This window comes from Triturus cristatus, chromosome 1_1 (genome assembly GCF_964204655.1).
Source record: "Triturus cristatus chromosome 1_1, aTriCri1.1, whole genome shotgun sequence".
Classification (NCBI taxonomy): domain Eukaryota; kingdom Metazoa; phylum Chordata; class Amphibia; order Caudata; family Salamandridae; genus Triturus; species Triturus cristatus.
Window position 1 is genome coordinate 69,807,067 of NC_140579.1, and position 22,100 is coordinate 69,829,166.

The window sequence follows — 22,100 nt, forward strand, 5'->3', positions numbered from 1 at the left end:
CATTCCTGCCTCAAGTAGCAAGTGCTCAGGTTTGTCTGTCACATAGATTTGTGGATGGATGTTTAGGGGATTCATTTTGTAGCCCAAGTGGTTAGAAATATTTTGTTTACTATTTGATCTGAGGTTTTGCCAGGCATGGCTTTGTGCAAATACATAGGCTGTGAGGTTTTTAGGAAACCAATTGCATTCTTGAGTCAGTTTGTATTGCATTTAACATGTACTCTAAAGTGTGTATCAAGAGCAGTACTGCTGAGCATCATGTCTGTTGATGAAAGCCAAATGTACCTCTCCCTAAAAGGACTCTTTCCTTTTCCATTATTCGTACTCTTGTTGGATGAACCAGACTGCCTTTGCTTCATACATTCTGTGGGTAGGAAATCTCTCTCCAGACTTTCAGACCCAGCTCTAGCTCGATGCCAAATCGTGGGATTTCAATCGAATAAGACCTTTCCTTTCTAAACTACAGTCACTACAAATATTATCACCTCCTCCACTTCCAAGCAGTGTCTCGTTAAATCTCTCCTCCATTGTTCTTTGGGCTCCCACAACATGCCATTGTAGGTTACACAAGGAGTACCCTTCTCTGCAAAGACATCTGCTGTCTCCAGCCCTAGCACCACATCTGTCTTCCGTATTCCAATCAACAGATGCTAAGGCTAAAGGTCCTTTATTGGCTACAAAGCTGCAGCATCTCCCATGATCTCAACCTCTTCACCAAATAGACAACGTACCGCACCCTAAGATCAGCATCTGATCCCTGTGTTGCCACAGTGCAACTCAAGACAAAGGGTCAGTGCTGTGGCACAATTACAACTTAGGTAATCCAAATGGGGTGTGGATTCTCGCACACCTTGTGAGTAGGTAATCTCAAGTTGAATTAATTTAGGGTGCCTGGTAAGTAACGCCCTCCTGGGCAAGAGGGCGGAAATTGAACAAAGATGAAAGCGTTATCTCCCGTGGGAGTAGCGTCTCTTATTCAGCACTCCGTTATTTTACGATTTCAAATCATTGTACTGGAGCTGTTTGTATATTTGTAACTCTTTCTTTTATTATTCTTCTGTTATGTTCATAAGATGTTCATACTATTTCACTCATAGTATTCCAAAACCGTTTTATCATGTATCGTATTTCTGCCCAATGCATTTCGGGCGAACCCTTCATCAGGGGACTTGTGTTCTGAAAGCATTAAACATATTGAAATGAAACAATGGAACACTCATTTACATATCTGACAATTGTTTCATACATTGAAGGAGCAAATACCAATAAAGTTGTACTGGCAAAAAAAGTAATAACTGATTTTTCATTAGTACGAGAAGGCAAATGGAAAGGGCGCCAAACTGCCAATCATACAATGCTATCAACGACAGAATTGTGATGAGCTCAGGTTTCTTAAAAGTGCTCATATATTCAACGTAGCTGTGTAAACGTGTTGAACAATCACGTGTTCTTGTGTAACGGTAATTCGACCGTGCGCGAATTTAAAGTGACCTAAACAGTACGTCGTCAAAGTGACTAGGAGATTCATGCGGGATCTTAGTGACTGTAAAAGAAAATAACGGTGTGAAATAAACTGTAAAGTCTGACCTTTAAATACGTGTCACCAAGGTCCGGAATTGTCCATGACTTTATATCAAAGGAATGGCGGGGCGTTGAGAGCTACACTTTCTGTAAGGAAGAAAGTGACCAAGTGTAGGTACTGTTAAAATGGTTTCAAAATGAGCTGGTATTGTAGCTTAAACAGAAACGAGTTTAGCGTGAAGATTTATCACGATGAATTGAAACTAAGATGTTACAAAATCGACGGTCGATGTGTCGTGAAGGCTTACCGCGGTGTGTGACTGCTGCTGAAAAGTTCAAATCCGCGTTCGTGTTCAAAAGAGTCAACTTCCCGGATACAGGAAATAGGACGGGGATTCGGTCACATGGTAATAAAAGTGAAAGACAGACTAGCTCCGATAGAGTTAAATGAAGGGAAACCAATAAGAAAATAGTAATAATCTAAGAAAAAGGTTATATGAAGAAAATAGATACTCAAAGTGTGGTTCATGGTTATTTAAGATGGGTGAAAATGAAAAATAGGGTGTACGGTTACGACAGATAATCATGAAAACATAATAATGACTGTGGTACATAAATGAATGCGTCAACGAGCATAGTATTTGTGCGTAGCTGGGTATTACAGAAAGCAATTAAAGTCTAAACGTTCATTTAGTCCTTTTGGCTGAAGGGTATTGAGATGGGTGATCCAAAATATCTCTCTTCGTAGGAGATGTTGTGAGTTGTCTCTCCCTGGGAGAATAGGTACATTCTCTAATATGCAGAAACGAAGTTGACTAGGATTGTGATGCTGTTGATTGAAATGCATCGCCACTGTTGATTTCGTGTTTTTTAACCTGATGTTACTTTTGTGTTCAACAATCCGTGTCTTAATTTTTCTCTGAGTTTTTCCAACGTAAGCTTGACCGCATGGACATTTCAGCATATAGATCACATTACTGCTATCACATGTTCCTGTGACTCGTAACTTTATGACGGATCCTTTTGTGGGATGTAGAATTTGGTTGCCCTCAATTGTAACATGGTAAAGTACCACGATGTTTAGCTCTGGAAACATCTTCCTTCGGTTGCAATAGTTCCTTAAAATTGAGAGTGCATTCATAAGCGAATCTTGGGGTGTTGGAAAAAATACCTTTGAAATCTTCTTCAAGCGCAAGTAATGGCCAATGTTTGAGAATGATTCTTTTTATGTTGTAGCTTTTCGTGGAAAATTTGGAGATGAAAACTGATCTGTTTGCTTCGTCTTTGTATTGCGGAATTAGTAATTGTTTCCTTTCGAGTTTTTGGACCCTTTCCATGGCTTCATTGAGGGTGGCTTCGGAATATCCTCTCTGTTTGAATTTGTTGATGTTGGATGCTTTTGGATTCGTTGTAGTAATCTTCTGTAGAAGAAATTCTTTTGATACGAAGCAATTGAGAGAAAGGTAGGTGTTGTTTTAATGATGGTTGATGAAAACTGGTAAAATGTAGGAAATTGTTTCTGTCAGTGGGTTTGGTGAATACTCTGGTATCTAGTTGACCCTCGTTGTTAATGACAAGTACATCCAAAAATGGTATTTCCTTTTTGCTGATGTTGGATGTGAAACCAATTCTATCATCAACTAAATTGAGTTGTTGAATCAATGTCATCAATGCGGATTCCGTGCCTTTCCATAGTACAAAGATATCATCTATATAACGTTTGTACAAGATGAGGTTGGAGCTCCAGTCAGCATTTTGCAAAATGTGATCCAGTTCAAATTTATGCATAAAGATATTCGCGTATGCAGGAGCAGCACAATTGCCCATTGAAGTTCCTGATGATTGGACGAAGAAATATTCGCCCCATTTGAAATAGCTGTGATACAAGGTGAAATGTAATAATTCCATCAAAAACACTTTGAACATTTCCTCTTTGTCGCTTATTATTAGGAAAGATTCCACTGCTGTTAAACCCATGTTGTGGGGTATTGAAGTGTAGAGAGATTTTACATCAATTGTACATAGTATCATATCCTTGGTAAATGATGGTTTATGTGTTTCCAAGATGTTAAGAAAGTGAGTGGTGTCTTTAATATAGGTACTCATATTTTGAACAATTGGTTGAATATGTTTGTCCAGGAACTTTCCTACGGGTTCATGAATAGAATTGATTGTGGAAACAATGGGACGAAATGGTGGTGTGGTGGCGTTTTTGTGAACCTTTGGAATCATGTAAATATATGGAATTGCGGGGTTAGCTTTGATCAAATAGTCCTTCTCTTTAGTACCAATGATTCCTTGGTCTACTGCTGTATCCACGATTAAACTGAGGATGTGCTTAAATTCATTAGTTGGATCCATATCAAGTTTCAGATAAATGTTAATGTCATTAACGTGTTCATCAACACTTTTCAAATAGAATTCTGTGTCCATGATGACAAGAGCACCTCCCTTGTCAGCCTGTCGGATAGTTATATCTTTGTTCATTGCTAGTTGATTCAATGCTTGTCTTTCTTTTTGAGTTGTGTTGGTGACTTTTGGTCTGGGTTGTTTGAATGTGTTGTAGACTTCTTTTGAAATGAGTTTCTCAAATGTGTCAAGTACATTGTGGCTGACTGGTGAAATGAATTTACTTTTATTTCTTAGACCCAGTAATTTATCCTGTGGTGGTTCCTCCGGTGTTTCAATGACATTAGAAAAAAAGTGTCTTGACCTTAAAGACCGGAGAAATTTGTATATACTTATTTGTGTCTCAACAATGTTCGAATGGTATGTCGGCACATACGAAGTTCCTTTTTGTAATGTTTGCAACTGGAACGTTGAAATTGGTTGTTTTGATATGTTCATTACTAAGGTTTCTGGCTTCTTGTGTTCTTGGCAATTGTGTCCAGCGTTGGTCTTCTTGTTGGCCAGTTCCTCTCTCTAAAAAAAGACGTATCCGTAGATGTAGAAGGTTTGTTATCTTTTGATAAAGAAGAAACTGATTTGTCTGTTCTTGGATGGGTATTCATCGGTGGAGGCTGTTTTCTTTGTTGGAATTCATCCGAAGATGAGGTGTCTTCAGAAGATCTACCGGTTGTTGGTCTCTGTTGTCTGTGTCGTGCATATATATCTGCCCATGTGTAAACCTCTCCTAGTCTATAATCCGTGGTGTCTCGTTTAAATTTTCTTATCTTTCGTTCGTTAATTTCTTTTGAGTAGGTTTCCAATTGTGTATTGATGTCTTTAAGGACGTTGTCCCAGAAGAATAATAAAAGAAAGAGTTACAAATATACAAACTGCTCCAGTACAATCATTTGAAATCGTAAAATAACGGAGTGCTGAATAAGAGACGCTACTCCCACGGGAGATAACGCTTTCATCTTTGTACAATTACAACTTACCCATAAAGCTTGCTGTTGAAGCTTGACATACAGTCCTTCCATTCTCTCTCAGACAACACAGCTCTGCCTCTGCTCCACAAAGACATCAAATAGTAGTACAGGGAATGTCCATGTCAGGAAACAAACTACTTCTATGCCTTCTGCTGTCCTACCGGACACCCCTGTCTCTCCTATGACATATATGATGGCCCTTAATCACCCGGTGAATGACAAGAAAACCTATGTCATCCCCAGAGTCACTCGATAAGCCCATTGCATCTTTGGTAGCATTGTAAACCTAAGATTTCTTTTTATGTTTAAGGCCAAGTTCAAGAGCCAGAGAGAGCAAATCACTAATGAGTTTGAGAAGCTCCAGCAGTTTTTGGAGCAGGAAAAATGTCGTCACCTCAGCAACCTGGAGGAGGAAGAGAAGAAAAGTCTGCAGAGCATCAAGGAGACAGTAACAAAATTAGAAAAACAGCAATTTGTCCTAAGAAGCTGGATTACCGAGATTGAACTCAAGTGTCAGCAGCAGGATGTGGAGTTATTGAAGGTAAGAAAAGGTTATAAATCTAGAGACCATGAAGATCAGCAAACCTTCATTAGTGCAAGAAAGTACCAACATTGTAAGCCGGATCTAGTGGGAGCGATGCATGCTTCCACAACTCTCTGAACCCACTACAAAACATACGCAAAGTAATGTGTTGGTTAGAAGTAAACCCAGTGTCAAGTCAAATAAAACTTTATTTGGCCATTTTTGACTATAAAAGCACATTTACACACACCTAGAGTAAAAAGGATAAAAACTATGCAATACATAATAAAAGGGCAGGTCCAATATTTCATGTACAATTGCCATGTATAGGTTTCTAAGCCCTAATATATGTTTGACTTATCAAGATAAGGACTGCTGCACCGTCATAGACCTAGATAAAGTACATTTTATACAGTACTAACACATAATTAAAAACAATGCCCGCTAGAACATGACATTTCTAATCCCGGTTCAGTGCATGATCAAAAGTTTCCTTCGTCGTAAGGCTCCTGCTAAAAAACTCGTAACCCCACAACATATCAAAGCTGAGGGCAACGTTTGCAGATGCATCAGAGCTGGTCTGACTTCTGCAAAATGACAAAGTTTTAAAAGTTGTAGGATATGTTTTATCCAGGGATCGTTCTAAAAACCACAATGAAACACAAAATGTAAAAGATCTTGGTCTGAGAAGTCATCACAAGAGCATGGCTTTGGGGCCCCTGGCTTAGACAAACCCTCGGGGACCGCGAGACCGCAGTGGATGTCATTAAACCTAAATCTGAAAACGATAGTGAACATTTTTAATATAAGACAAAAAGGGTTGTTCTAGGGTCCTATGACTTAATATTATATGTTGTCTTATCGTGGGTGTATTAAGTTCGCTATTTTCCCTTTCCACCATCCTCCTGTTTAGAAATTGCCTTTTAATATCTATCCGCTCTCCAGGGTGCATTTGTCTGGGATGTGTAAAGAGCTCAGGGCGCCCTATTTTCGCTAGCTGCTGAGAGATGTAACCTAGCCAGGGGACGTCACCAGCTCTATCTCGCCTCATACAATCTTCTAAAATGAATTGGTCCAAAGAAGGAGTGGGGCTAGACCTTGTTTTTAACAACCATATTAAGGGGGCGACTGCTACACGGACAGAAATGCAACCCTGCCCTAGTTCCTCGTGCACCATAAAAGAAGGGGTGCTGGGGGTACAGCTAATGTTTTCTGCGGATATTTATTTTTTGCCCCTTGCAGATCGCCGGCCTCGTTATAGACCTCGTTTCTCGTTATAGACTTTCAATGGTGGTCGTAATGGTTTACTCACCAGTCTCCTGACAAAGTCCATAGTCGCTTCTGCTGTTCTAGACAGGGTGTTTTTCTTGAGTATTCGCTGAGCCACCCATGACCCCTTTTCATCAAACAGAATACCCAAATAAGGAAATGTAGCAACGTTTGTCAGTTCTCCACCTTTACAAATAAGCGTACTCTTGTCACGCTTTGTGTTACCAGTCGACATTATATGGGACTTAGAAAAGTTAATAGAGAGGTCAAGTGAAACCATAAAATCAATAAAAGTATTTACAAGTCGTTGCAGCCCCATTGGTGTCCTTGCAAGTAAAACTGCATCATCTGCATATAAGAGAGCAGGGATGAGTTTAGAGCCTGCTCCAGGGACGTCTTTTCCAGCAGTTGACAGGGCAGCTCGCAGATTGTTAATGTATAAGGTAAATAAGAGAGGGACAAAAATACATCCCTGTCTCACACCTCGCTTAACCTCCCAAGATTTTGTAAGGGAACCATTTTCATTGTATCTGGCTGAAGTAAACCCAGTGAAAGAGGACTGGGATAAGAGATAAAACAGAGATACAGGATATGGACACTGTGACTTGTAGCCATTGCACCAGAACTTAGACGGACCATCAACGCCTCCTTCACGTCCGGCATCTTCCCAGACAACTGGAAGTGGGCGGAGGTTAAACCCGTCCTCAAGAAGCCCACGGCCGACCCAACGGACCTTAAAAACTACCGGCCCATCTCTCTCCTCCCTTCCGCAGCCAAAGTCACTGAGAGACTTGTGAATACTCAGCTGACCACCTTCATCGAATAGAACTCCATCCTAGACGCCTCCCAGTCCGGATTCCGCAGCAACCACTGCACCGAGACCGCTCTCCTCGCCGCCACAGACGACATGCGCCTGGTACTCGACCAAGACACACCGCGGCCCTCATCCTTCTAGACCTCTCTGCAGCCTTCGACACCGTCTCCCATTGCACCCTCGCAGCCAGACTTCATGACGCTGGGATACAAGGAGCCGCCCTTGACTGGATCCGATCCTTTCTCTCTGGCAGTTTGGAGGAGCTGCCATATGCTGGTCGCCCAGCTGGTGGCCTGAGGAGCTGGGTAATGCCCTGTCACCTAAGGAAGTGGTCAAGAACCTAGGTATCAGAATCGATCAGAACCTCACTCTAGACGCTCATGCCAACACCACTGCTGGCACCTGCTACTATATTCTAGGTGTTCTTAGAAGGATCTTTCCCCTGCTACCCCCTTCCACTAAAAAAACGCTGAAGCAAGCCCTGATACTAAGTAGACTGGACTATTGTAACGCTTTGCTTCTATCGGCCAATGAAGCTTCCCTTAACAAGTTACAAGTAGTGCAGAACACGGCCGCTCGCCTTGTAGCAGGCGCCCCACCTAGAACTTCTTCTGTTCCTCTTCTCAAAAAACTCCACTGGCTCCCCGTGAGAAAGCGGGTGAAATTCAAGATTGGCTGCACTGTCTTCAAGGCCCTAAACGACTTAGGCCCTTCCTATCACGTTCTCTCAGATCAGGTTCTAAACTCCTACTATGCACCCCCAGAATTAAAAAAGCGCGCAGTGGTGGCTAAGCTTTCACTCATCTTGCCCCCGCTTTTTGGAATGAGCTACCTCTTCAGCTTCGCAACTGTTCAAACTTTTCTCAGTTCAGGAAACTTTTTAAAACCCACCTTTTCTAGCTCTCTGTTCTGGCTGTTTAGACTACCATCCCAGCACAGAGATACTCCCTTGGGGTGATTCAGCGCTATGTAAACCAATAAACTTCAAACTTCAGAACCTAGAGGATCAGACTCCCTCCCCTCCTCTCCACACCCACCAACATCAACTGCTCATCACTAAGCCCCACGCTCTTCAACATCTACATGGCCCCCCTCGCTGCCATCATCAGACAGCATGGGCTCAGCATACACAGACGACACCCAGCTCATCCTCTCACTCACGAAGAATCCCGAAGACACCAGACTCTGCTTCCAGGAGGGAATGAAGAACGTGGCAACCTGGATGAACGACGGCTGCCTTAAGCTCAACTCAGAGAAAACCGAGGTTCTCTACCTTGGACCCTGCAACTCCGCCTGGGACAAGTCCTGGTGGCCCCCCGCCCTCGGGAACCCTCCCACTCCTACAGACCACGCACACAAACTCGGCATCATCCTCGACTCTTCCCTCTCCATGAACCGCCAGGTCAACGCCGTCGCTTCCACCAGCTTCAACTTCCTGCGCACCCTGCGCAAGACCTTCAAATGGATCCCCCCGACTGCAGAAAGACCGTCAACCACGCGCTCATAACCAGCAGACTGAACTACGACAATGCCCTATACTCCGGAATCAACAGATCTCTCCCACACAGACTCCAGACCATCCAAAATGCCACCGCCAGACTCGTCCTCGGGACTCCACACCGCGAACACATGACCCAACACCTACGAGACCTCCATTGGCTCCCTGTCGAGAAGAGTCACCTTCAAACTCCTCACCCATGCCTACAAATCCCTCAACAACATCGGGCCCAAATACCTCAACGAGAGACTATCCTTACATGTACCCAAGAGGAACCTCCGCTCTGCCGACCTCGCCCTGGCAGAAGTCCCCCCCATCCGCAGAAGTAGAACAGGCAGTAGAGACTTTTCCTACATCGCAGCCAAGTCCTGTAACAAGCTCCCCGTGAACATCAGATGCTATCCAACCCTGCACACCTTCAGGAAGTACCTCGAGACCTGGCTCTTCGACTGATCCGGAGCTTCCCCTCTCCCCCCGCGCGCCTTGAGACCCTCACGGGTGAGTAGCGCATTATATAAACCCCTGATTGATTGATTGATTGATCCGGTGCTTTCTGAAGTTTTGCTTCTGGTCAATAAAGGGTGACATTCCAAAAAGCAGGCCTCTGAGGAAGTTGGGAAATTTTGGGGTGTGAAAGATGAGTTGGGTGTGTGTAGTAATCTTTTTGTTTGTGGGACAAGATTGGTACCCCCTCTTAAGCTCCGCAATAAAATGATTGATTTGGCGCATATTTCTCATTTAGAGATGTTCAAAACAAAGGAGAGGCTTTGCTCCTCTTATTGGTGTCCTGGGATGGACATGCAAGTAGAAAGTCTGGTAAGAGATTGTTTGGCATGTGCATTGTGCGGGAAGTCAAAAGTTGTGAGAGTACTACCCATGGTGGTCAGAGAATTACCTCGTGGACCGTGGAAGGAAATACCCTTGGATATTCTTGGCCCCATTCATTCTGAAGGGCAACAGCTGTTTGTCATAGACATGTTTTTGAGATGGCCTGAAGTTTGCTTCACGAGTGGGATTGAAACTAAAAACGTGATTGAGTTTTTAGAGAACCTCATGGCTAGGGAAGGTTACCCAAACACCATCTTAACTGACAATGGTGTTCAATTGGTTTCACAAGAGATGGAAGGAAGGAAGGTAGGTAGAGAGGAGGAGCCAGCTCCCATCATGGCCGCGCGGTGCTAATGCTTTCCAGCCACCTTTACGGCGTTCTACCGCACTGTTTTCCCACCCTTAACCAAGTTTTCGCAACCGAAAAAGCGGGCGGCTCACCTGGAGACCTGTTTTCGCTTTCCTCCGATCACGTCCTCCGATTGAGCACCGCCGAAGTATCTGCCGCCTGAACTGCAGGAGGAACAAGATGGCGCTGCGGACGTCTAATTCAGTGGGATTCCTACAACCATCACTGACCCGTGGAGACTGCTTTGTCTGCAGCAACTAAGGAAGCAGTTCCCCTATCTCCACAGAAGCTGTTAGATAGCCGGGGTATAGTCTCCCATGCTCATGATGAATTCCCCCAATGATGCCAGGGACGAAGACGCGCGGAGATCGAAGCCGCAACGTGTGATCTCCCCGACCCAGTCAGCGCGACCGGGAGGTGAGCGAAGCTCTGGGGCCCACTTTACTGGCCAGCTGAGGTGATCCTGGGGTTAGTCACAAGCGGGGTCTCTCCCTGGGAGGACAATTTGGCAGAGTTACTTGAAGGTGGGTCATTGCCTGACCCTAAAATGGCGCCCGGAGCGAGGTTTCGGCGCTTACATCAGGGTCTTCACCGAATGACTGATTTCTCATCCACGGCGATCTTTATGAGAGAGATGCCTGTCTGTTCTTGGCGCTTTCAATCAGGGCTGTGGCCATCTGGTGGTGCTGTGGTATTGATACCGGGTGTTTTCACTTCTCTGTTGCTCTAGGCAGGGAGTCTCTTTCATCTACACTGCCAGTTTCTTGGTAGACTGGCCTGCAGAGTTTTTGCCATACCGCTGAAATGGGGGCTAGAGTCTGCGTGCTCCCCCGCCGAGTGATCTTCATCCAGCTGGCGAGAGATGAGTACCGGATAGCTGGAGGTTGAGGCGGGCGGCGTTCCCCAATACCACCTGAGCCTGGTGTGGCTGATGGAATCTTTGATGATGCCCTCTGGCAGAAACCTTATATGTTATACCGACCGGGATGCCCGAGCAACATGGCCGTTGCCTGGTGGAGCTGTACTGGCAGCTACAGAGGAGATTGACTTTGGTTTCACCCCTTTAGCCGTCACCTACCCAGCCAGACATTGGACATTGTTTTTTCTCATCTCTCCGCTGTGTCTCCTTTCCCTCCCCCGCCCTTTCCCTACATGATCCTGCGGATGACTCCCCTGTCCAACCCTACATAACCTTGTTTGTTTTTCTCCTACACCCCTGTGGCCTTAAATGGCCCCCATAACTATGCCCTTGTCCAAAGCACTCCTACTCCCCTTGTTGGGGATGGATCCAGCATCGTTGCCCTGGAGTCTCAGAGACCCCTCTGAGAGAGTCCACAGTGACAAGGCTGTCACACATAGTGGAGGTCTGGGACTGATCCACTTACCACTGGGAGCCGTCTCCTACCCTGCCGGACGTCGGACACTGTGTTCCTGCTTGGTTTCCTACCCCTCCCCCACCTCTTCCCTCCTTCATTCATCAGAGAGTACCTAAGACCAAAGGACTCCTCTCCCCTTGTTGGGGAAGGACCCAGCATCTTATGCCCTGGAGTCTCAGCAACCCTGCTGAGAGAGTCCACCGTAGAAATGGGAATCACACAAAACTGAGGACTGAGAATGATCCCTGTCCCACCCAGCCGGACATCAGACTCAGTTACTTCACCGTCTCCACGCTGTGTCCCCTAACCCCTCCACCTCTGCTTCCCTCCTTCATTCTTTGGCTACCTCCCCTTTTCCCTTCCTCTCACCCCTGAATTCCTCTCCACCTGCCTGCTTTGTCTACCTTATGCCTATGCTCCTCTTAATTCTCCCTCCCCTCACCCCTCACCCCTCTACTCGCCATTAACCTAAGAATGCAACTTGTAACTGTTGTACCTTCTGTAACAATGTGTAATTTGTAACCTAATTAACTCTCCTCATGTAAAGCGCTCTGATACCTCCGGGTCTAGCCAGCGCTATATAAAACTCAACTAAATAAAAAAAAAAGAATGGAAACTTTCTTAAAGAATCATGGTATCAAGCACAAGAAGTGTTCCCTCTATCATCCTGAAACCAATGGCATGGTGGAAAGGTTTAACAGAGTTTTGAAAGAGGCCATTGCTTTGGTAGTCAATTGGAAGAAGGAAGTCATGAAGAAGGTGGAGATTTATAGGTTGACTTCTCACATTGTAAATGGGAAATAACCTTTTGTTTTGTTTAGAGGCAGATCTCTTTGGACTCTGGTGGAGCCATTATGGGTAAGAGACTTGGAAGGGTCTGCAACTAAGAAAGTACGCACTGAGTGGCATGAAAGAGAGGTTGGGAAAATCTTAGCAAGGAAATCCTATTTTGATTCTAGAAAGGCCACCGAGGATACTGTGGTTGCTGTTGGTGACATGGTGGTCATAAAACAGCCTGGATTCAGTTCTAAGTTTTCCAAACCCATTTGAGTAATCTAAGTGTTTAAGAATGCCATTAAGACTCAAGATCACCACATTTGGAACCTGGGAAGAGTTGTTCCATAAAATGGGCCTGTGTCTCTCTCTGATTCCTCTGTAAAGGGTAACGACAACCATGGTCTGTTTGTCATTCCCAGATTGTCCTCTAGAGTCAGCAAGAAACCATCCTTTTTGAAGGACTTTGTACAGTAAATGGTTAGTGCGAAGGACTTTGTACAATAGATTGTAAGTGCAAAGTGTTTTTGTTTTTGTTGTTTTTGTTTGCTTTTCTCTCTTCTCTCCTTTTTTATTCTCTCTTCACTCTTGATTCTATCTTTCTTTCTTTTGTATACACTGTTTTTTTTGGGGGGGGGTAAAAGAGGGGAGGTGTGTGGCTTCTGTAGCTTGCTGTTCTGCAGTGCCATGGTAACCAGGGAATGTATCCTAGTTACATGAGGGGTTGGAATGTTTGATTTGATGTTTTGATTTTGGGATTTATAGAGCGCCTGGTTACCCGAATGCTTCCCGCTCTGACCAAAAGTGCTGTGGTGGGAGTGTAGTCCACGTAATGAGAGTGGGGAAACAGCCAGGTCTTCAGCTTCTTTCTGAAGGCCAGTTCATTTTGCATTACTCTCAGTTCAAGGGGAAGATCGTTCCACAATTTAGGAATCAGATGGGCGAAGGATCTACCCCCACCTAGATTTTTTAATTCTGGTTGAACGTAGAAGGTGCAGGTGGGACGACCTCAGTAGTCTAGTGGGCTCATGCGCGGTTATCAGGGTTTTGAGTATGTCCGGGCATTTATTATTCAAGACCTTGTGGGCAGTGCATAGGGATTTAAACTTTACCCTAGCATTGATTGGTAGCCAGTGGAGCTGTGTAAGGAACTCTCTTACCGGGATGTGCCTAGGAAGATTAAGCAGGAGCCTCGCGGCTGCGTTCTGCACCATCTGCAGCCTTTTAATCATGTACTTAGAAGATCCTAGGTAAAGAGAATTCCCATAGTCCAGTCGAGAGACTACGAGGGCCTGTAGGACTGTTTTCCTTAGCTGCTCTGGGATAAGATCCAGTATCTTTCTGAGCATTCTTAGAAGCCCGAAACAAGTGCCAGCCAGTTTAATAGCCTCTTGATTAATTGCAAGGGAACTATCCAACCAGATCACTAGGTTTTTTACGACTGATCTGGGAGTAGGTGGATTTCCCAAGCATGAAGGCCAGTTATTCAGTGACCTGGGGATGGGCATATTCCCCAGAATCATGAGTTTGGTCTTTTCTCCGTTCAATTTAGGGTAATTGTTTGACATCCAGAGGTATAATTTGGTCAAACATGGACCCAATTGAAGATTGTCTTGGTTGGGAGTGCTTGGCATAGAGCCGATCAGCTGCGTGTCGTCGGCATATGACACATATGAAATGCCGAACTCCTGCAACTTGGAAGGATCAGTCGTCCAGGTAAGAGCCGAGCCAATCCAAAGCTTTGTCCCGGATACCGATCTCCCTCAATTTATCTTTCAGTATGGCATGATTGACGGTATCAAAGGCCACACTGAGATCCAGAAGGACAATGGCTGCAGCTCCTCTGTTATCTAATAAGGCTTTTAATTCCTCAGTGACTGCCAGAAGAGCTGTCTCCGTGCTATGTGGAGGGCACAAAAACCCATCTGTGCTGGATGGAGTAATTTATTCTCTTCAAGGAAGTTAACTAAAATATGTTTTACATGCTTTTCTAACATTTTGCTAAGAAGGGGAAGAAGCGAGATGGGTCGCAAATTGCTGAAAGTTTCAGGATCTAGATGGGGCTTTTTGAGGATAGGTCTTATCACAGCATGCTTCCACGATTGTGGGACCGAGCCAGACTCGAGAGATTTATTGAGGATACTCCTCAGTATAAGGAGTATTGTCTCAGTCACCTTGAGCAGGGCGTGCAGGGGTGCTGAGTCGAGCGGGGAGCCTGATTTCGTAGACTGGATTAGTTTGAAGATAGCCTCATCCTCTAGTGGAGGGAATTGTGAGAGACTTTGGGCTGATGCCGGTTCACAGGCTATGTATACCTCCTCCTGCATTGGCTGAGGGGGCTTCTGGAAGAGACTATAGACATCTAACACTTTCTTGTGAAAGAAGGAGGCTATTTCATTGCATTGATCATTGGTGGGATTTATCGATCTATTAGCGTCCCGGGGTGAGGACAGGATTCTAACTATTCTAAAGAGTTCCTTATGGGAGTTCATAGAGTGGGTGATTTTTTTTCCTTAAGGAAATCTGCTTGCACTGTTTTTAGCTCTTTGTGGTAGGATTGGGTGGCGGTTTTATATTTATCTTTTAGTACTGGATCGTACTCCTTTCTCCAGTCCCTTTCTAGTCTCTTGCATTGCTTCTTTAGTGTAAGCAGGAGATTATTGTACCATGGGGTGTTCCTAGGCCGGGTGTTTTGGTTAGACCTCTTTTTTTAGAGGAGCACAAGACTCCAGCGACTGGCCAGTCCAGTTTTCCCATTGCTGGTACTCCTCCTCTGTACTGCCCTCCACCAGTGGCATTGATTTCCTCAAGATGATTCGAAAGAGGTGAGGGACTGTTGGTGGATCCAGTGGCTGGGACCTGGATGGGATCTTCTTACTAAGGAATAAACTACAACTCCTACCTACAACCTGCCTTGAGTGATCCTTTCTGCTGGTACCAGGATCTCACAGATGTTCTGCTCCTTATTTAGTCCAAAGGTCCTGCAGAAGCTGAGAAACTGATTACGCATCATTTAGAAATGACTCTGCCCCATACAATCATCTCATCTTTATGTATGTGGTCTAGTCCTTTCTTCAGGAAAGGACCATTTATGACTTTTGTTAGCGCTCCATTGGTTTAAATGCATTCATGGGTTAAAGTAAATCTGTACTTGATGCTTGGTCTGCGAAGGTCAGTAATAGAAATGTATGTTAATTATTAACATATTTGTATATAGTTATTTGTAATTAATCAACTTGTGAATAACTTTTAAAAAATGTTAAATTTACTGTGAACATAAACTCTATTGTCACGTGTTAATCTGTTTGTGTTTCACTCCCCAGGATGCGAAGACCGTTTTGAGCAGGTACGATTTCCTTCTTTGACGGCTGACCATATAAAAAAATTAAAGAGTCATTAAAATTACTTTTATCACCCTGCAGTCTTCTTCATGTTTTTGCCCCTTGTGTGACCTCATTTTTCAATACCTCATTTCTAGTCTTTCTTTTGCCTTTGTTTTTTATTCAACTGTTTCTACTGTTTTTCTCTTATCTACAGTAAAATCCCCTTCTTGGATAAAGTTTTTTTTATCTTAATTTGCGTATTTTATATTATAAAAGCAGTATTATAGTATTCATTGTATGGCTTACTGGGTTGAATGGTTGCTGCTGAACCATGCAGGATTCTAAAGATGCGCAGACTCGGGCTTTCCTCCTTCTGGCACTGAGCAATTAAATAACATTGAAATAGTTTATAATTCTATTTTTTACAGCACCTAGAAACAGTAGAAGTGTGATATGATGTGCTATATAATGACAAGTTATTTACAGTAATATTAGTTTTCTAACATACTTTTTCACTTTCAGCGCATTGGTATATAATTTAGTCACATTTACTTAATATTATTAGATAACTCAGTAACCTAGTTAGTGTTGTACAGTACAAGTGACACTTTGATTTTCCTCATCGTATACATTCTATGTCCCATTCTCATCTTTGTTATATAGTGTAATGTAACGTGGATTGGTAGAGCGTGACTTTGTCACCCATGTTGGTGTCCAGGCACTGAGTAGGTGCAGGCTGTGCAAGATGGTTCAGTGAAAGAGCCAGGTTTCCAGTTTCTTGTGAAACTCTGTAAGAGACGTGGATATCCTAATATGCTGGGCGAGGTCGTTTCAGGATTTGGCTGCCAAGCAAGAGAACGACCTGCCTTCTGTCTTACTTCTATGGATATGGGTGTGTGTGTGTGAGGACGAGTGATGCCGAGTAGAGGTTCCTGGTTGGTTGGGGAAAGTGTAGTTGGTGGTTGGACGCAGGTTGTGTAGTGCCTTGTAAGCATGGGTGAGCATCTTAAACTTGCGCCATTTCAGGACTGGGAGCCAGTTAATTTGTCGGAGGTGAGGTGTGATGTGCGTGAGGCGAGTAAGGTTGAGTACTAGTCTGGCTGCAGCGTTTTGTGTGGTTTGCAGCTTGTGCAGCAGGTTTGCAGAGATGCTATTGTAGAGGGCATTGCCAGTCTGCTTGTTAGAAGAGCCTGGGTGACAGTCTTTCTGCTGTCAGATGGGGGCCATGTGATTCTTTTTTAGAGTATGCTGAGTATGTGAAAGCCTGCCGAGGTGATGGATCTGGTGTCCAGGATGATGCCTGGGTTTCTAGCGTGGGTGTGGGGGGTGGGGCCTAGTTCTCTGGCTACACCTCATGTCTTTATTTGACAGTATAAGTTGCCAGTCAAACACCTCCCTTTGGGAGATCCCTCTGTTTATTCCATTGGCCTAGTTGAACTTCTTCTCCATTACTTTGCAATCAGAGGTCATATAATCCTTATTTATCCCACCATCGCGACCAACACCCCACTTATCTTGCAGAGAAGGTCATTATATATGGTGGTTCTCGGCACAACCCCAGCAGGACACCATCAGACTGCAGATTAAGAAGTGTAAAAAAAAAAACAAGGCAGAAAGCCGTTTCCATATATGCACCCAGTATCTGGGACAACCTATCTATGCTCTTATTCCTCATTGACTATATTCTGGTCTTTGACCAAGTACATCGCTCCCCTGCCTATTGGCTTTGATCGTGCTTTAGAAATACCATAAACTTACATACATACATCTTTATAGCCCATCCTTGTACGTAGGAGCGTTTTACAGGGGTGCATGCTAGTGCCTCCCTTATTTTCTCTCTTCATTTACGGGGTTGTTGACCATCTTAACACCTGGAAAATTGACAGCCCGAAGTTGAGCGGACTCAAGATCTCTGCGCTCGTCTTCCCAGACTATACTGTTCTCATTTCTAGGACCACGTCCAGCTTACAAAATCTCCTATCTAAATTTGAGGATTTCTACCTATCTGGGGGGCTTGAAATTAACTTGCAAAAGACTAAATTAATAGTTTTCAGATCCCATAAGCATCTCAAGTATAAATTCACTTTAGGCACTACCACACTACAGACGGTACAAACGTTCATCTATCTTAGGGTTGGAATCACTAACTTCCTCTTGTGGTCCCCCCAGATCCTCAAAGTAGTTTGATCATCCCTCATATTTCTGCTGGCATCTTGAAAATGCATAAATCCTCCAAATTTCAGACACTTTCTCCTGCCTTGAAAGTTTATAGGACCAAAGCTCAATCAGCAGCTCTCTATGGAGCTCAATTATGGGGACCTGCCAACCTTAACTCGTTAAAGGTCAAGGAGATGTAGTTAAATTACTGCTCAAATGACCCAGTCTGCAACGTCCATACGCATAATTATTGATACTCTCCATAAAAGTATTGAACATCCTGCATACTACCCATAAAAGCATTGAACATCCTGCATACTACCCATAAAAGTATTGAACATCCTGCATACTACCCATAAAAGCATTGAACATCCTGCAAACTACCCATAAAAGTATTGAACATCCTGCATACTACCCATAAAAGCATTGAACATCCTGCATACTACCCATAAAAGTACTGAACATCCTGCATACTGCCCATAGAAGTATTGAACATCCTACATACTACCCATAAAAGTACTGAACATCCTGCATACTACCCATAAAAGTACTGAACATCCTGCATACTACCCATAAAAGTATTGAACATCCTGCATACTACCCATAAAAGTACTGAACATCCTGCATACTACCCATAAAAGTATTGAACATCCTGCATACTACCCATAAAATTATTGAACATCTTGCTGCCCTTAAACTGCTTCTACACTGAGTCAGGCTCTGGTCCCATTGCAAATTGAATGTATATAGAAGGGATCTTCTAGAAGTCATGAATCTCGAAACAGGGAATATGATGAAGGGGTTCTTGCACCTTAATGAATAGTTTGCAAAGTTTGGTCCCATTCAATTTACACCTCCCCTGAGTCTAATAATTCAAATTCAAACGTACTTTTAGTTAAAACTGGCTGGGATTTTACAATGGCCCAGTGGCACTACTCTACTAACCTGGGATCTATTTCTTCCCAATTCCCATAAACCATTTCCGAAATTAGAGGCTTTCCTTGATGAGATTGCCTCTCCCCTTGCTAAAATTCTTTATATTAAATTACATGTGGGCATTCTACCTCTAAAAGCCCTTCCCAATAAATGGCCTCTAGGCTGTCCTTCCTCGGCTGAGTGCAAACTATGCGAGTAGAAATCTGAGGACATTGACCATTTCCTCTTTTTCTGTCCTTACTATGCCGGCCCTAGACACAAATGGATTTATCCTTTGTGTCTCAGTCTGGGCCTAGACAGATTCCGGACTGCCCAGAGGATCATCACCTCTGATTCCACTGGGATTATAGTGTTTATTATTAGTAGATACTTGCTTGCGTCTTGATGTATATGCTTTAAACTTTCTCCAACTCGGATCTAGAACCCCTTTTGGGAACCCTGATGCAGCATGATCACATTTTATAATGCACTTAATTAAATTGTTAATTGTTGTACTCATTTAATCCACTTTCTATGTACATTTTAAGTGTATTGTGGTTGATTTAGTTAGGATAGTTTTTATTTTTTTTCTGTCACTTATTATAGGAGCCGGAGGTGCGGTGTGATGTGCGTTCATTATCGAAGTCTAATTCGAGCAATGAATCCCCTTTGAGATTTCCGTGCATTATCACTCTGCACCTTGACTGTTTCCTGCCTCTGCCTATTCATTGCACTTTGTGTGCTCAACCTTCTCATATTTTATTGCTGCTTTATTTTGTGGCTTTTATGCTGTGCATTTGTATCTGCTGTGAAGAGTATGTGTTATGTCCTGTATTTGTCCTTTTATGGCCTTTGGCTCAAAATGTTTTCTACTATATACTTTTTTTATTTGGCTTGGTGTTCCATTCTTCATTTTTCTCTGAGTAAATACTCCCTACTCACTGAGTACCTCTTTTTTATTTTAATATTTCTTTATATTTTTACTGGCTCAATGCATAAATTCTCTCCTACCCTTACCGTCTGAGCAGATGGGAATTTCATAGCATCTCTATTGGTCTGTTTCCAAGGTATAAAAATATGAAACCTCCGCAAACTGATGGTGATACCTTAACGGACAACAAAGAGGAGGAGGAGGAAGAGGAAGAGGAGGAGGAGGAGGAGGAGGAGGAGGAGGAGGAGGAGGAGGCAGAGGCAATGGAGGAGGAGGAGGAGGAAGAGGTGGATCTGCAGATGAAGATAATTGAATCGTTGGGTGAGAAAACACAAACTTGTCATTAGTGTTAACTATAAAAATGTCCAGTAAACTTTGAATGTCTATATTTGTCATCTTACCAATATATTTAGTTGGCAAATGTGTTGTTAGATGGGGCATAAGTATCAAAGAATGGTTTTGCGATTCTCAAATAGAGAAATTCAAAGAAATCGCAATTTACCACCAACCTGAAGTTGGTGGTAATTTGCGATTTCTTAAGCCAAAATCTCACAACTTGGATGCTTCCTACATTGCATTTAAGGAATCACAATTTGCGATTCCTTAATTGCATTAGCAAAAGAGAGAATCGCAAATTTTGCGATTCCCTATATTGCGAGGGCCTTTTTGGATGATACATCCCAAAAGGCGTTTTCCCATTCGCAAACGGGACGATTTTGAGATTCGGCCTGTTTGGGAACTGGAAAAGGGCTTGATACATATGCCCCATGGACACTTAAATCCCAACCTATGAAAGACCTTAAATGCTGATAATAAAATGAATGCAGTAATTAAAGATGACTTTATAAAACATGCAGGCATTTTTTAATATTTGTAAAATACCTGTTTATTTATCTATCCACTGTTCTGGGCTCAGCATCGTAAGGAAAAGAGGCAGAGTGGGCCTGCTTTGATTTGACTTGTGGCCTTTTGAGCACAGATAGTTCAGTGACTGACTTAACTCTCTCTGCTGTCATCTTACGGCAAAACATAGTTGATTGACAGGAATCTTTAATAAAAATTAATATTAGTCATACAAAGGATGCAAAGGATGCATAATTCACCCAATACCATAGTAGGGGTTTCTTGAGAAGGACTTCTGGGCTCCGCCTCCTCACATAATTTGCAACCCCATTATCGGTTTTTAGGTTTTGTGTGAGTTATATTGTATTTAATATATCTTAAAAGCGGCTTCTCTTATCAGTTGCCAAGGCCAAAGTACTCATCCAAATCCGCTTTAGTGTATGAAAATGTTTTTCTTACATTAAGGCTGCACAGCACGTACTATTTACACATACTTATCTCCCCTGGCGTCACTCATTTCTGATACTTACCTTCTACTAAAGCTATTCACACGGTTTAAGCCTCATCCACTGTCCAGACTTCAGGGACTGTTAAACCATAGGATAAGATCTCTTCCTAGGGAAAAGGCAGACAGCTTGTAACAGTATGCGGGAATGCTTGCTTTTTTATTAAGTTTTGAACATTTGTGGCATTTCCTATTCATGCATCAGTACCTTTCTTTGCACTTAGTAGCATTATCGGATTGATTTTACTACTATACAGGCAGTCACAATTGCAGTTAAAAGGGTCTTGTTCTGAATGGTGGACCAGGTGCAGTGACACCGGAGCCAAAAGTTGTCATAACCCCACTAAACACCAAATATTGCTATCTTTTACTTCTAAACAAGCAATCATAAGTGCAGCTATCCTGCAGGCACTAGGGCCATGATTTCAATAGTGCAGCAAGTGCAGTGGCACTTGGATCAGAGGCTCTAGGCACTCCAGTAAACGCTGATTATTGTTATATTTTAATACTAAACAGGCAGTCACAAGTGCAGATATCTTGCAGGCGACAAGGTCATTATTTGAATGGTGCAGCAGGTGCAGGGCCACGGGGTCCAAAAGTTGTCAGAACTCATCTAAACACCTAATATTGCCATATTTCACACCCAAAGAGGCAGTTATCTAGCAAGCACTAGGTTCATGATTTCAATAATGTGGAGGCACCGGGACCAAAAGCTCCAGGCAGGCTACTAAACACCGATTATTACTATATTTTACCACTAAACGGCAAGTCACAAATGCAGTTATCTTGCAGAAGACAAGGTCATTATTTGAATGGTGCAGCAGCTTCAGTGGCACCAGGTCCAGAAGTTGTCAGAACACCTTCAAACACCTAATATTGCCCTATTTTACTACATACAGGCAGTCACAAATACCTTGCAGTTAAAAGGACCTTGATTTGGATGGTGCAGCAGGTGCAGTGGCACCAGGGCCAAAAGTTCTAAGGACCCGACTAAACACAGAATATTGCTAAATGTTACTACTAAACAGGCAGCCACAAGTGCAGTTACCTTGCAGGCCCCAGGGTCATGATTTCAATGGTGCTGCAGGTGCAGTGACGCT

At 43.4% G+C, this 22,100-nt stretch overlaps 1 protein-coding gene across 3 annotated transcripts in view; it reads left to right on the forward strand.

Annotated features, from left to right (window-relative positions):
- Window positions 1-22,100, forward strand: part of LOC146869446 (E3 ubiquitin-protein ligase TRIM39-like) — a 183,271-nt gene that overhangs the window by 51,522 nt on the left and 109,649 nt on the right. For 2 of the 3 annotated variants that reach the window (XM_085599843.1, XM_085599845.1), the window contains exons 3-5: window positions 5,206-5,436; window positions 15,650-15,672; window positions 19,789-19,973. In XM_085599843.1, coding sequence (XP_085455969.1) covers window positions 5,206-5,436; window positions 15,650-15,672; window positions 19,789-19,973 — 439 coding nt within the window. The remainder of the gene's footprint in view (window positions 1-5,205; window positions 5,437-15,649; window positions 15,673-19,788; window positions 19,974-22,100) is intronic. The other variant, XM_085599846.1, reaches the window with a different exon arrangement.